Consider the following 13,761-nt stretch of genomic DNA (forward strand, 5'->3'; position numbering starts at 1 on the left):
ACTGAACATGTTGTAGTTCTTAAAGTTCTTAAATAAAAAGAACTATTGCTCTTTTATGCATTATATCTGCATAAAAACCTTTAATTGGGCGGAGAGGCGACAAAAATGGCTCTTTTCATCCTAAAGGTTGCAGACCCCTGCCCTAGACGGACAGACGTGCAGTAGATGTTACCCAAAACATACAATACACAATGACAAGAATAAAAAGTGAAAAAGTCTTTTAATGCCAGGGTCCATCTGGATCACTGGGTTTGTCACAGTCTGTAGTGAAGACTGTTGTGGTCAGAGACTTGGGGATAACAGAGTCCTCTTTCCTGTCCTGACCTCATGTCGTTCACTGGTGGCAACAGAACTGTAAGAGATTAAAAATCAGTTAGAGATGAGCTACATGTGGATTTATGGTCTACATCTCATGGGGGGACATCAGGTAAGTGGTGAGGGATGAGAAATCGAGGACGGGGTAGAGAAAGTGCGGCTCGTGCAAAGTCTGTGTGCTCATTCCAAGTGCATGATGGGAAATTCCCCCAGCAGTCTAAGCCTATGGCAGCATAATATAGACTATTCTAATCAGGTCATACCTGACCAGTTTACATGAGCATCATGTCTCTGCTTCCAGGTCGTCATCCTGCATCACATGTTGTCCAAAGCCAGCGTGAGAGCTCGACCCTCGGTTCTGTGGTGCTACAAAAAAGACCTTGGTTTCAGCAGGTAAGCCCTCGCACATCCTCACACAGGGTTAGATACTGTATATATGACATGATGCGTTATAAATCACAAATAATTCCACCAAGTCCATCCCTAAATAAATCTGTCTTCACACTTCATAGACTGACCTCTCTTTTGATAAACAGATGTAGTCCAGCTTGTTTTCATCAGTTAGAACTATGTCACAGATGAGATGTTGTCTATTCTCATGCAGATCTGGAGAAGATCATCTTTCACTATATATTCAGGGTTATGTCAAAATGCACTATTACCTTCTCACTTGTTCACAATACATCTGCTCGGCTTTTAGTCAACAATGAAAGACCTGCAAACATCGGCTCTTGTGTGGCCTCACGTCTTTGGTTCCCTGTTACCTGTTAGTGTTAGAATGGATTTTAAGATATTACTGGATTAATTTTGAAGCACTTTGTAGCCTCGCTCTCAAATACGTTGCTAAACGTGCTCCTCCCCTGTGAGCCTCTAACATTCTAACATTATTTATTTATTAATTGTTGTTTTGCAATTTTTTTTTTAATATGCTATTTGTGTTTTAAATGCCCAGTTTTATAGTTTCAACCTTGGAAAGCACTTTATGACTTGACTGGAAAAGTGCTGCACAAATGCATGTTATTATCGAAGGATAATGTCGGGGGTTTGACGTGTGTGTGTGTGTGTGTACGTGTGTGTGTGTGTGTCCGAAACAGTAATCGCAAGAAGCGCATGAGACAGCTGCAGAAGAAGATCAAAACAGGCACGCTGAATCTGAATCAGGACGACCCCTTTGAACTCTTCGTCGCTGCGACAAACATCCGCTACTGTTACTACAATGAGACGCACAAGATTCTGGGAAACACTTACGGCATGTGTGTCCTGCAGGTGAGTCTGTGGCTGCAGACCATTGGGATTGTGAGATAACTGAGACTATGACGGTGTTTAGCTTTTCTTGAAATGTAATGTTTCAAAAGTAAAGTCAGAATATAAAAAGGTTGGGATGCATGTCTTTAATATATTATATAAACCTGATGTGGTCAGTGTCTTGTTATGTTTTAAAGCTTTATTTCTCTTTGTTTACACAGGATTTTGAAGCACTTACACCTAACCTCCTCGCGAGAACTATCGAGACGGTAGAAGGAGGCGGGATAGTGGTCATACTGCTGCGGACAATGAACTCTCTGAAGCAGCTTTACACTATGACGATGGTAAGTTTCTCCGTCACATATCGTCTTCACACACGTCAGACTGTCATTTCTAGTCGGATAACTAACGATCGCTGTGTTTGTTTTTCAGGACGTTCACTCCCGCTACAGGACAGAGGCTCATCAGGACGTGGTGGGACGCTTCAATGAGAGGTACGTGAAACGGAAGGATTTCTGGTCTACGGCATGACCGTTCAAATTGTGTTACTAATTTCAAATTGTGTTACTAATTTCTGCTTGACAATTTTTAGGTTCCTTCTGTCTCTTGCGTCTTGCAAAAACTGCGTTGTCATTGACGACCAACTCAACATCCTCCCCATGTCCAGTCACATGGCAAATATCAAGCCAGTTCCCCCAAAGACTCAGGTACTATTGACTTATTTTTTTGATATCATAAGGAAAATGTGAGACTTTTATTGTTTAACCTCTTCTTCACGGTTGTTCACACGCAGCAACAAAAACATCATAAAACTCTTTTTAAAAAATCTAACTTTAATAAACACAGACATGCTGCACACCCACAGAAAGGTCAGAAACTCAGCTAAAAGCTCATATAAACCATTCTTATGTTCATAAAACACCGTTAAAACACTGATGGATCAAACCAGCAGGAGCGGGAAAAAAACGTTACAGCACAAGAAAGTGCTAAGAAATAAGATAAGAAATCTCAAATGGCACAGATGGTGCCAAACTGTGCCAAACGAGAGAACACCTCGACACCTTTTTACTAAAACCTCTGTCATTTTACTCTGGTTCTCTTCAGCAGCATCAGACTTTGCACAGCTCATGTCTCATGTGTTTTTAAGCCTCTACTGCATATTTAAAAGGTGATATTTACTTTAAAATGCAATATTTTTTTAGGCACAGTGGCATCTACTGTGTAACTTACACCTTTGGTGGAATCTCACAAGTCTTATCTTTATTTTGATACCAATAATAATACCATAATCCACATAGAGCTTGTAACTGCAGAGATTTACTTTAGTTAGGGCATGTCATTTTAGAGCAGGGACTCCAATAAGAGGGTCAGGGAAGAAGAGATTAAAAGTAACTCCTGTCTCATATTTTCACTTTTATTTTCTCTTTTATATTTATTCAACAAAACATTAGTGTATGTTGTACCTTTGGGATTATTAAACAATCTATTTAAAGCCATTGTCTTGAAGTTTTGGGAAATTGTAATATGTCCTTTCACTTAAGGATAATAATTATCATTTGCAGCCCTAAGCTATATGCATACTTTCCACTGGCTCTATGTTTTTGTTATTGTATGGATTTTAGGTTTTTATGCTTGACACAAAAATGCCACTTGAATTACAGTAGTGTATGTCACTCAGTGGAGATTGGGGTATTTCTGAATATTCCAAAAATAAAGCAGAAACTAAGGTTGGTTGCTGTTGTTACTTTTTGACTTTGGAAGATCCTCATAAATCAAAGCAGTGCTTGTTTTAGTTGTTTTTTGCCCCTTTTCTTTAGGTATTTTGTCTGTTTCATTAACTTCTATCTGCTCTCCATCTGTGTAGCTGTTTTGATAATGAATTGTTGTTTCACACGAGGTACCTTTTTTTTAATAACATGTTGTCTGATATTGTTCAGGAGGACAGTTTGTCTCCACGAGAACAGGAGCTGAAGGATCTGAAGGAGTCTCTTCAGGACACTCAGCCTGTGGGGGTGTTAGTGGACGCCTGCAGGACCATGGATCAGGTCAGGATCTGGTTTAAGAGTCTCTTCTCTGTTTTACCAAGTATAATGTAAACTGATGTCCCAGGTGTCATTTGTTTTCCTCATCTTCTAGGCCAAAGGAGTGCTGAAGTTCATCGAGGCGATCTCAGAGAAAACCCTGAGGAGCACTGTGGCGATGACTGCAGCCCGTGGTCGAGGAAAGTCTGCAGCTCTGGGGTTGGCCGTCGCTGGAGCTGTGGCCTTTGGGTACACATTTGTTTTAAATGTTCTTTTACAAATTCAAACACACATGTACATTTTTGACTGTGATATTGCCCTCACTTACAGCCAGTTTGTTTCCCTTTTACAGCTACTCCAATATCTTCGTAACGTCACCAAGCCCAGACAACCTCCACACCATGTTTGAGTTTATCTTCAAAGGATTTGATGCTCTGCAGTATCAGGTTAGATTGTCTGAACATCTACTCTGTGTCAGTGGCAGTAGTTTGACTAAACACACAGTGCTTCATATTCGTCTGTGTGTGTTCATAGGAGCATCTGGACTATGAAATCATCCAGTCTTTGAACCCAGAGTTCAACAAAGCAGTGGTGCGCGTCAACATCTTCAAAGAGCATCGACAGACGATTCAGGTAAATGGAGCCGCATACATCGCTACTCAATTTATCGGAAGGAAACACGCATCTGATCCTGATCATCTGTTTATTATAGTTTTAGTCTTAGTTTTTCAGGTATTATGAGAAAGCCTGGACTTGTTGATGCTGAAAAGGACAAAAGAATATGTGACACCAAATATGAATTATCAAATCCTTTCATTTCATTCTTTAAAGCGGAACTAGACCAGAAGTTCCTATTATCGCTGTTTTTTTTGGTGTGTATCTGCGTCATTACCTTGTTTATGAAGCCTGACGGTTCTAAACAAACAGTTCAGCCATTGCTGAGAACGTTGTGTTTTATTGTAATCTCGGGGCTCAACGAAATCACTGAAAATCCCGTAATAGTTACTTAAGCAGCGGTTCTCCTGAACAACCGATCGTCCTGCTCTGGGCGGAAGTCCGGGCACATCCGGTTACGAACATTGAACCGCAGAAGAAGAATAACGTCCGTTGTGGAGGTGTTTCACGAGCAACAGTGTCTTCTGACTCTGGGTCTGACTCCGGTTTAAAGTCATAAAGGGACTGCGGCGGGGAGTCGTGACAAAGCTATTTTTAAACACTGTTAAAACAATGTTTTGATAATGAGGAGCAGTGCATCCACCGTTCCAGAGGGGGGCGCTGTGCTTCTGAGAACGGATGTGCTGGATAGTACTGGCCAATCACAAGACTCTGTCTTCTGGGGGTGAAAGTTCACTCTGAAATCTCGCAGCAGAAAAACACCGTTAGAAAAGAGGATTTCTATCGGCTAGGTTACAGCAACTAGGAGGTTTTTGACCATAAAAACAAGTTAATATATGTAAGTAGACCTCCATAACTAACATGTATGTGCAACAGGACCACTCTATGTGACCTTTAACCATTAACACCTGCAGCTAAATCAAAGGTAAAACTTCAAATGGCCAGTGTTCCAGAATTAAGATCAAAACGAAGACGAAGCTGAATGTATCTATAATATTTTTGTTTCAGCGAACCAAATAATTTTTTCACTGCTATTTTTAGTTATAGACTCAGTTTTCATTAACTATAATAACTCTTGCTCTGATCGTCCTGTTCCTGTGTCCAACAGTACATCCACCCCGGTGATGCAGTGAAACTGGGCCAGGCTGAACTGCTGGTCATTGACGAGGCTGCAGCCATCCCTCTGCCTCTGGTCAAAAAACTGCTCGGGCCTTACCTGGTTTTCATGGCCTCCACCATCAACGGGTCAGTGAGAGAACTGGATCACATTTATATAACCACACACCGATGGATTTAATCTTTTATTGATGAACCTGTAGTTTATTGTCTGGTTTATATTAACTGGTGTATAACATTGTTGTCAAACATAATATAGATTCATTGTGTTTCACAGTATAACACTCCTGCGCTGCACACAGGAAGTCAGTTGTCTTATGTCGGGGCCAAAATATGGCAGCAGCAACACTGTGCTAGTAAAAGGAGTAAGACAGCCCGGGTTATAGTTGTGCTAAAATAAGGCTAGCATAATAATGTCATAACCTCTCATTAATGTAATCATTTTTAACAGAGATTATTTCATTATCAAGTTTTATGACATGTTTTTTGGACGTATGTGTAGATTAATTACATTATTGGGAGTTATTACAATATTATTACGTTATCAACAACAAAAAGTCACCTGACATGCTGCAGCTTTAAATGCAAAGATTTAAAGTTTGTTATATATAAAATACAAAATTGAATAGTTAATGTTCTTCTGGTCAATAAATGATTTGGACATTTTATTCACACTTCTGGTCTGTGTAGGTATGAAGGTACCGGTCGTTCCCTCTCCCTCAAACTGATCCAGCAGCTGAGACAACAGAGTGCAGACAGTCAGCAGAGCATGTCAGCAGAGAACAGGACCAGCAACACGACGAGGCTGGCAGCAGGTAAGTAACTCCTGCATCTCATCAGCGTTCGACCGTGTTCGTCACCTGACTGACTTCTGTTCCTTTTCTGTCGCAGCTCGCTCTCTACACGAGGTTTCTCTGCACGAGTCCATCCGATATGCTCCGGGAGACGCCGTGGAGAAGTGGCTGAACGATCTCCTCTGTCTGGACTGTCTTAACATTCCCAGGCTCATTTCTGGCTGCCCACTTCCACAGACATGTGACCTGTATCCTCGAGTTACACCTGGTCTGGACTCATCCATGACTCCTGATGCTCTGGAGTGATGGTAGCATAGTAGCAATAAGGTTTTGGCAGTGCATGCTGTTACTGCTGTGTTTGTTCAGGTTGCTTTTAGAAACAGGACTTATTCTCAACTTAGTCTTATTCTAAGGCAAAAAATTTATTTTTATTTTAAAGTGATTTGGCACCTATCCCAAACTTATCCTTCCCAGACGATTGATGGTCCAAAACCTAAACATATTTGAACTGCTATAAGCTCTAATTTAAAAAAGCACTTCATATCTGTGTGACCATCTGTCAAAAGCAGAACCACACATTTCTAGTCTGTCTTTGAGTTTACATTTGAGTCTAAATCTAAGAAAACTGTAGATTTCCCCGTGTTGGTCCTTACCTACGCTGTTCAGATACTATGTGAACAGAGACACACTGTTCTGTTACCACAAGGCATCTGAGGCCTTCTTGCAGAGACTGATGGCTCTCTATGTGTCATCGCACTATAAGGTAAAATATCTAACCATATGATTTATATTAACTGCATAGTGTCCCACACACAGTGTTTTATCTCTACACTGTTTATTTGCTGACTTATTGTTTCCTCTGGCTCCAGAATTCCCCCAATGACCTGCAGATGTTGTCTGATGCTCCGGCTCATCACCTCTTCTGCCTCCTGCCGCCGGTTCCTCCCACACAGAACTCACTACCTGAAGTGCTCGCTGTTGTGCAGGTAAGACTGAGGGAAATTGCATGAAATCTGTGTTTTTTTTGTTTTTCTAGATTTTAATTGATTAAACTGTTGATTAGCTTACCAAACCATGAAATGATGATGTTCTGAAATGTCTTTGTTCAAAAACCGAAATGATTCAGTTTTAATGATTTCTTTCTGTTAGATAAAAAAAAATATTCACAGAAGCTAAAGAATCATACATTTTGTTTTAGTTTTAAAAAAAAACCACAAACCAAATAATAGCTGATCAAAATAGTTGGCGATTCATTTAGTTATGGAGTAGACTGCACACCCTAATTCCTTAAATACGCTTCATCACGAGTCGAGACATTTTTGAGAGGGGTACCAGGGCTTTTTTAAGGTCTCTTAAGATTCGGTATTCCGATGATAACCTTGCTCACGTTTGTGTTACTTGATTTTATTTGAGTATAAATGTTTGTCTGTTTCCTCTCAGGTGTGTCTGGAGGGAGAAATATCTCGACAATCCATCCTCAACAGTCTCTCTCGAGGGAAGAAGGCCTCTGGTGATCTCATCCCCTGGACTGTGTCAGAACAAGTAAATAACACATTTTTCTTTTATCTTTTCTTTCTTTGTTTTTTGTTTTGTTTTTTTACGAGTCATTAGTTCTTGTTTCCGCGGTACAATGATGAATTGTTTGCTCTCTTCTTTGTAGTTTCAAGACCCAGAGTTCGGCAGCCTCTCTGGGGCCAGAGTGGTGCGAATAGCCGTCAATCCAGACTACCAGGGGGTAAGAACACAGAGGCCTCCGCTGTTTGCTGAATGTTTTAATTAATTTGCATGTGTGTAACTGCATCTCCACCTGTCTAACAGATGGGTTATGGCTCCAGAGCGCTCCAACTGCTGCAGATGTACTACGAGGGCAAGTTTCCCACCATGGATGAGAGCGCACACTCAAACCACAATGAGATCACGTCCGTCAGCAGTGAGGTAATACAATAAAAGACATCTGAGATGCATTCGTCCCCACATGCAGTTTAAAAGTACAATTTAGAGATTAGAAGAAGGCAAATTAAAAACCACACTCTCTGTTGTCCAGGCTGTCAGTCTTCTGGAGGAAGTTATCATGCCACGGAAGGAGCTGCCTCCTCTGCTGCTGAAGCTGAGCGAGAGGAGAGCAGAGAGACTGGACTATTTAGGAGTTTCATACGGCCTGACCACACAGCTGCTCAAGTGAGTGCTTTAAAATATGGAGAAGGAAGGTGGTGCTAATATTTCACAAGATAAATGTCTAAATGTTTGTTTTTAACTGACAGGTTCTGGAAGAAAGCGGGTTATACTCCAGTCTACTTAAGACAAACCCCTGTAAGTATTATAAATAGTATGACGTTTTTGTCAAGTTTTGGACCAAAATAATGTTTTTCTAAAAAATTGACAGATTTTGGACCAAATTTTTTTTTCAAAAAATGGTCACATTTTGGATGACATAGTATAGTATGACGTACTACGACGTTTTTGTCAAGTTTTGGACCGCAAAATGTTTTTCAAAATAATTGTCAGATTTTGGACAACATAGTATAGTATGACGTCTTTGTCATATTTTGGACCAAATTCTTTTTTATTTTTAAATGGTCACATTTTGGAGGACATAGTATAGTATGACGTTTTTGTCAAGTCTTGGACCAAAAAAATGTTTTTCAAAAAAAGTCAGATTTTGGACGACATAGTATAGTATAACGTTTTTGTCAAATTTTGGACAAATTTTTTTTTTTTTTTTAAATTGTCACATTTTGCACGACATAGTATAGTATGACGTTTTTGTCAAATTTTGGACCAAAAAAATGTTTTTCAAAATAATTGTCAGATTTTGGACGACATAGTTTTGTATGACGTTTTTGTCAAATTTTGGACCAAATTTTTTTTTTTTTAAATTGTCAGATTTTGGACGACATAGTATAGTATGACGTTTTTGTCAAGTTTTGGACCCAAAACATTTTTTTTTTTTAAATTGTCACATTTTGGACGACATAGTTTTGTATGACGTTTTTGTCAAATTTTGAACCAAAATTTTTTTTTTCAAAAATTGTCACATTTTGGACGACATAGTATAGTATGACGTCTTTGTCAAATTTTGGACCAAAAAAATGTTTTTCAAAAAAAGTCAAATTTTGGACAAATTTTTTTTTTTTTTTTTAAATGGTCACATTTTGCACGACATAGTATAGTATGACGTTTTTGTCAAGTTTTGGACCAACATTTTTTTTTTTTTTCAAATTGTCACATTTTGGACGACAGTTTTGTATGACATTTTTGTCAAATTTTGGACCAAATTTTTTTTTTTTAAATGGTCACATTTTGGACGACATAGTATAGTATGACGTTTTTGTCAAGTTTTGGACCCAAAACAATTTTTTTTTTTTAAATTGTCACATTTTGGACGACATAGTTTTGTATGACGTTTTTGTCAAATTTTGAACCAAAATTTTTTTTTCAAAAAATTGTCAGATTTTGGACGACATAGTATAGTATGACGTCTTTGTCAAATTTTGGACCAAATTCTTTTTTATCTTTAAATGGTCACATTTTGGAGGACATAGTATAGTATGACGTTTTTGTCAAGTCTTGGACCAAAAAAATGTTTTTCAAAAAAGTCAGATTTTGGACGACATAGTATAAGTATAACGTTTTTGTCAAATTTTGGACAAAATTTTTTTTTTTTTTTAAAATTGTCACATTTTGCACGACATAGTATAGTATGACGTTTTTGTCAAATTTTGGACCAAAAAAATGTTTTTCAAAATAATTGTCAGATTTTGGACGACATAGTTTTGTATGACGTTTTTGTCAAATTTTGGACCAACATTTTTTTTTTTAAATTGTCAGATTTTGGACGACATAGTATAGTATGACGTTTTTGTCAAGTTTTGGACCCAAAACATTTTTTTTTTTTAAATTGTCACATTTTGCACGACATAGTATAGTATGACGTTTTTGTCAAATTTTGGACCAAAAAAATGTTTTTCAAAATAATTGTCAGATTTTGGACGACATAGTTTTGTATGACGTTTTTGTCAAATTTTGGACCAACATTTTTTTTTTAAATTGTCAGATTTTGGACGACATAGTATAGCATGACGTTTTTGTCAAGTTTTGGACCAACATCTTTTTTTTTTTTTAAATTGTCACATTTTGGACGACATAGTTTTGTATGACGTTTTTGTCAAATTTTGAACCAAAATTTTTTTTTCAAAAAATTGTCAGATTTTGGACGACATAGTATAGTATGACGTTTTTGTCAAGTCTTGGACCAAAAAAATGTTTTTCAAAAAAGTCAGATTTTGGACGACATAGTATAAGTATAACGTTTTTGTCAAATTTTGGACAAAATTTTTTTTTTTTTAAAAATTGTCACATTTTGCACGACATAGTATAGTTTGACGTTTTTGTCAAATTTTGGACCAAAAAAATGTTTTTCAAAATAATTGTCAGATTTTGGACGACATAGTTTTGTATGACGTTTTTGTCAAATTTTGGACCAACATTTTTTTTTTTAAATTGTCAGATTTTGGACGACATAGTATAGTATGACGTTTTTGTCAAGTTTTGGACCCAAAACATTTTTTTTTTTAAATTGTCACATTTTGCACGACATAGTATAGTATGACGTTTTTGTCAAATTTTGGACCAAAAAAATGTTTTTCAAAATAATTGTCAGATTTTGGACGACATAGTTTTGTATGACGTTTTTGTCAAATTTTGGACCAACATTTTTTTTTTAAATTGTCAGATTTTGGACGACATAGTATAGCATGACGTTTTTGTCAAGTTTTGGACCAACATCTTTTTTTTTTTTTAAATTGTCACATTTTGGACGACATAGTTTTGTATGACGTTTTTGTCAAATTTTGAACCAAAATTTTTTTTTCAAAAAATTGTCAGATTTTGGACGACATAGTATAGTATGACGTCTTTGTCAAATTTTGGACCAAATTCTTTTTTATCTTTAAATGGTCACATTTTGGAGGACATAGTATAGTATGACGTTTTTGTCAAGTCTTGGACCAAAAAAATGTTTTTCAAAAAAGTCAGATTTTGGACGACATAGTATAGTATAACGTTTTTGTCAAATTTTAGACCAACATTTTTGGCGACATAGTATTGTATGACATACTACATAGTATAGTATGACGTCTTTGTCAAGTTTTGGACAAAAAAAATGTTTTTCATAAAAATTGTCAGATTTTGGACGACATAGTATCATATGATGTTTCAAATGTCTTGTTTGTATGTTTAACCGGCAGTTCATATGTTGCACAAATGTTATTTTCTACAAAGATGAATGAGAGGGACACAATGGAGACATTTATAGCACTGAGATGAATGTATCTGAACATTTTGTAATGTAGTGAGTGCTTTCACCACTGGTCAAATAAATAGGTCAAGGCATCAAACAGCAAAGTTTGAGGGCTTGTCTTGATTTAATGGTTTATTTAATTCATCGAGGATGCAGCAACATCATTGATCTCTGCAGCTTCTAGGTTTTAGTTGTAGCCAAAAGTGCAACCCTACAAGCACCTTGTTAAAACACTGTTTTTCACACATTTTTAGATGTCAACAGACATTAAGTGTGTGTCCGTGCTGATGTCGCATGCATTAATTGTTGGTGTGTGGTTGTGTGTAGAATGACCTGACAGGAGAGCACTCGTGTGTGATGCTGAAGGAGCTGAACTCAGATGAAGCCCAAGAGCAGAGCCAGTGGCAATCTGCTTTCTGGAAAGGTGAACTTTTCCTGCACTGCCTCAGTTGAACAAGTTTGTTTTTAAATGTATTTTATAGTCCACTAAATTGAGCCTTTTATTTTCTTCAGATTTCCGACGGCGCTTCCTGTCCCTCCTCTCCTACCAGTTCAGCCGCTTTCATCCAAGCATGGCACTCACCATTTTGCAGAATAAAAACTCAAAGGAGAAGACGAGCAGTTAAGATCCTTCCATTTCTCTTTTTTTTTTTTTTTTTTTCATTCTGATCAGATTTCTTCAGCGTCTTGCAGTCTGAGTGATCTGATTCATTTCTTTTTCCTCACAGTCCTCAGTAGCTCAGAGCTGGCAGCTCAGTTCAGCCCCTACGACCTCAAACGTCTGGAGTTGTATTCGAGGAGCATGGTGGATTATCACCTCATCATGGACCTGATCCCAGCAGTGGCTCGAATGTTCTTCCTCAGGCAGCTCGGTGACATTTCCCTGTCGGCAGCACAGTGTGTAAGTCGCCTCGTTGGCTTCAAACCCCACTTCTCCCTTTGCTGTGACCAGTTATTTTCTTGTTGATCGGTGACCGATGACTGTTCTTCTCCAGGCGTTGCTGCTCGGTATAGGACTGCAGCACAAGACTGTGGACCAACTGGAGAAAGAGATCGATCTCCCAAGCTCACAGCTCATGGGCCTCTTCAACCGTCTTATCCGTAAATGTGTGATAGTGAGTTTACTTCATTGGAGGAAATTGCAGGGAGGAAGAAAGTATGAAGATATTGTACAACTTTTTAATTAAATCAACTGTAATATGGTTGTCATTTGCACGGCAGGCCTTCACCAGCATCCAGGAGAAGGCGATTGAAGCAGAGATGACAGAAACTAAAGATGTGACCTTGGAGCCAACTGTGAAAAGCCTTAATGATGATCTGGTATGTGGTATCTCTGCACTCAGTTACAGCAGCTGTGATCGGTGCAGAAACGTTTTCTGTAACATTGACATTGTTTTGGTTTATTTTTAGGTTTGGTTTTAGTTGATGCTTTTTATATTTGTGGATTAAATTCTATTTTTTTTTTCTCAATTTATTAAAATGTTTTGTTGCAGCCACTATACAAACTTAAGGTTTTCTTCACTTTAACAGAATGAAGCCGCCAAAGAATTTGAGGAGCAGCACAAGCAGGAAATGGAGAAAGTGAAGGAAATGGACTTGGAACAGTGAGTATAACGTCACGAGTGTGACATCGGTCAGCATTAGATTCAGGGCTATGTTCACCGAAGATATCTTTATATATTTACAGGTACAGGATCCGTGGTGATGACGAGGAGTGGGACCAGGTGTTGAAGAAAGCGGGGAACACAGCTATCGTCAGCATAAAGAGGTGCAGTGATGCTCAGGATCTGAGGAGCTACTGTGTGATACATTTACAGAAGCTGTTTTTTTTTTGTTTTTTTTTTAACTTTGTCTTATTTCCAACAGTGACAAGAAGAGGAAGGTGGTCAGGGGAAATGTGGAACATAGCAATGGGGGTCCCCAACCTGGGAAAATGAAAAAGAAGGATATGCAACATGGCAAATTCAAGAAGAGCAAGGACAAGCATGGCAAATTTGGAAAGAAGGCGTGACAATAGAGTGCTGCATTGACAGGACAGTGAGTGGCTGCAGAGCAACAGCAGCCAGGGATCTAATATAGAGAATTGTGGATTTCTTGGATGGACATGTATTATGAATCAAAACAAAGTATCTGTATTTTGATTTTAATGGCCGTTTCTTTTAATTTAAGTCATATCATGTTGCTTTGGTTAATGTTGTGTTCAAGACAAAAACACAATACACACTTGTACTAAATAAGAATAATTTACTTTCAAGTATTCCAAACATTTGATAACTAGTTCTTGAGGTCCATTTTTGTAGTTTCTATAAATAAATAAAAAAACGTTGAAATCTTTTGTGAACTAGAAACCTGAGGT

The 13,761-nt window shown here is 38.1% G+C and overlaps 1 protein-coding gene across 1 annotated transcript; it reads left to right on the top strand.

Moving 5' to 3' along the window:
• The first annotated feature begins 1,410 nt into the window (after positions 1-1,410).
• Positions 1,411-13,539, top strand: nat10 (N-acetyltransferase 10). The gene is made up of 26 exons (XM_083893924.1): positions 1,411-1,581; positions 1,782-1,904; positions 1,993-2,054; positions 2,153-2,267; positions 3,498-3,605; positions 3,697-3,830; positions 3,934-4,027; positions 4,116-4,214; positions 5,305-5,441; positions 6,003-6,127; positions 6,204-6,354; positions 6,773-6,869; positions 6,976-7,092; positions 7,547-7,648; positions 7,767-7,841; positions 7,925-8,041; positions 8,151-8,284; positions 8,368-8,416; positions 11,733-11,829; positions 11,919-12,026; positions 12,134-12,306; positions 12,401-12,520; positions 12,627-12,725; positions 12,936-13,009; positions 13,093-13,173; positions 13,272-13,539. The coding sequence occupies exons 1-26, from the start codon at positions 1,426-1,428 to the stop codon at positions 13,414-13,416; spliced, it is 2,892 nt and encodes a 963-aa protein (XP_083750050.1). The 5' UTR covers positions 1,411-1,425; the 3' UTR covers positions 13,417-13,539.
• Positions 13,540-13,761: the final 222 nt, after the last annotated feature.

This window comes from Microchirus variegatus (genome assembly GCF_963457635.1).
Source record: "Microchirus variegatus genome assembly, chromosome: 8".
Taxonomy (NCBI): domain Eukaryota; kingdom Metazoa; phylum Chordata; class Actinopteri; order Pleuronectiformes; family Soleidae; genus Microchirus; species Microchirus variegatus.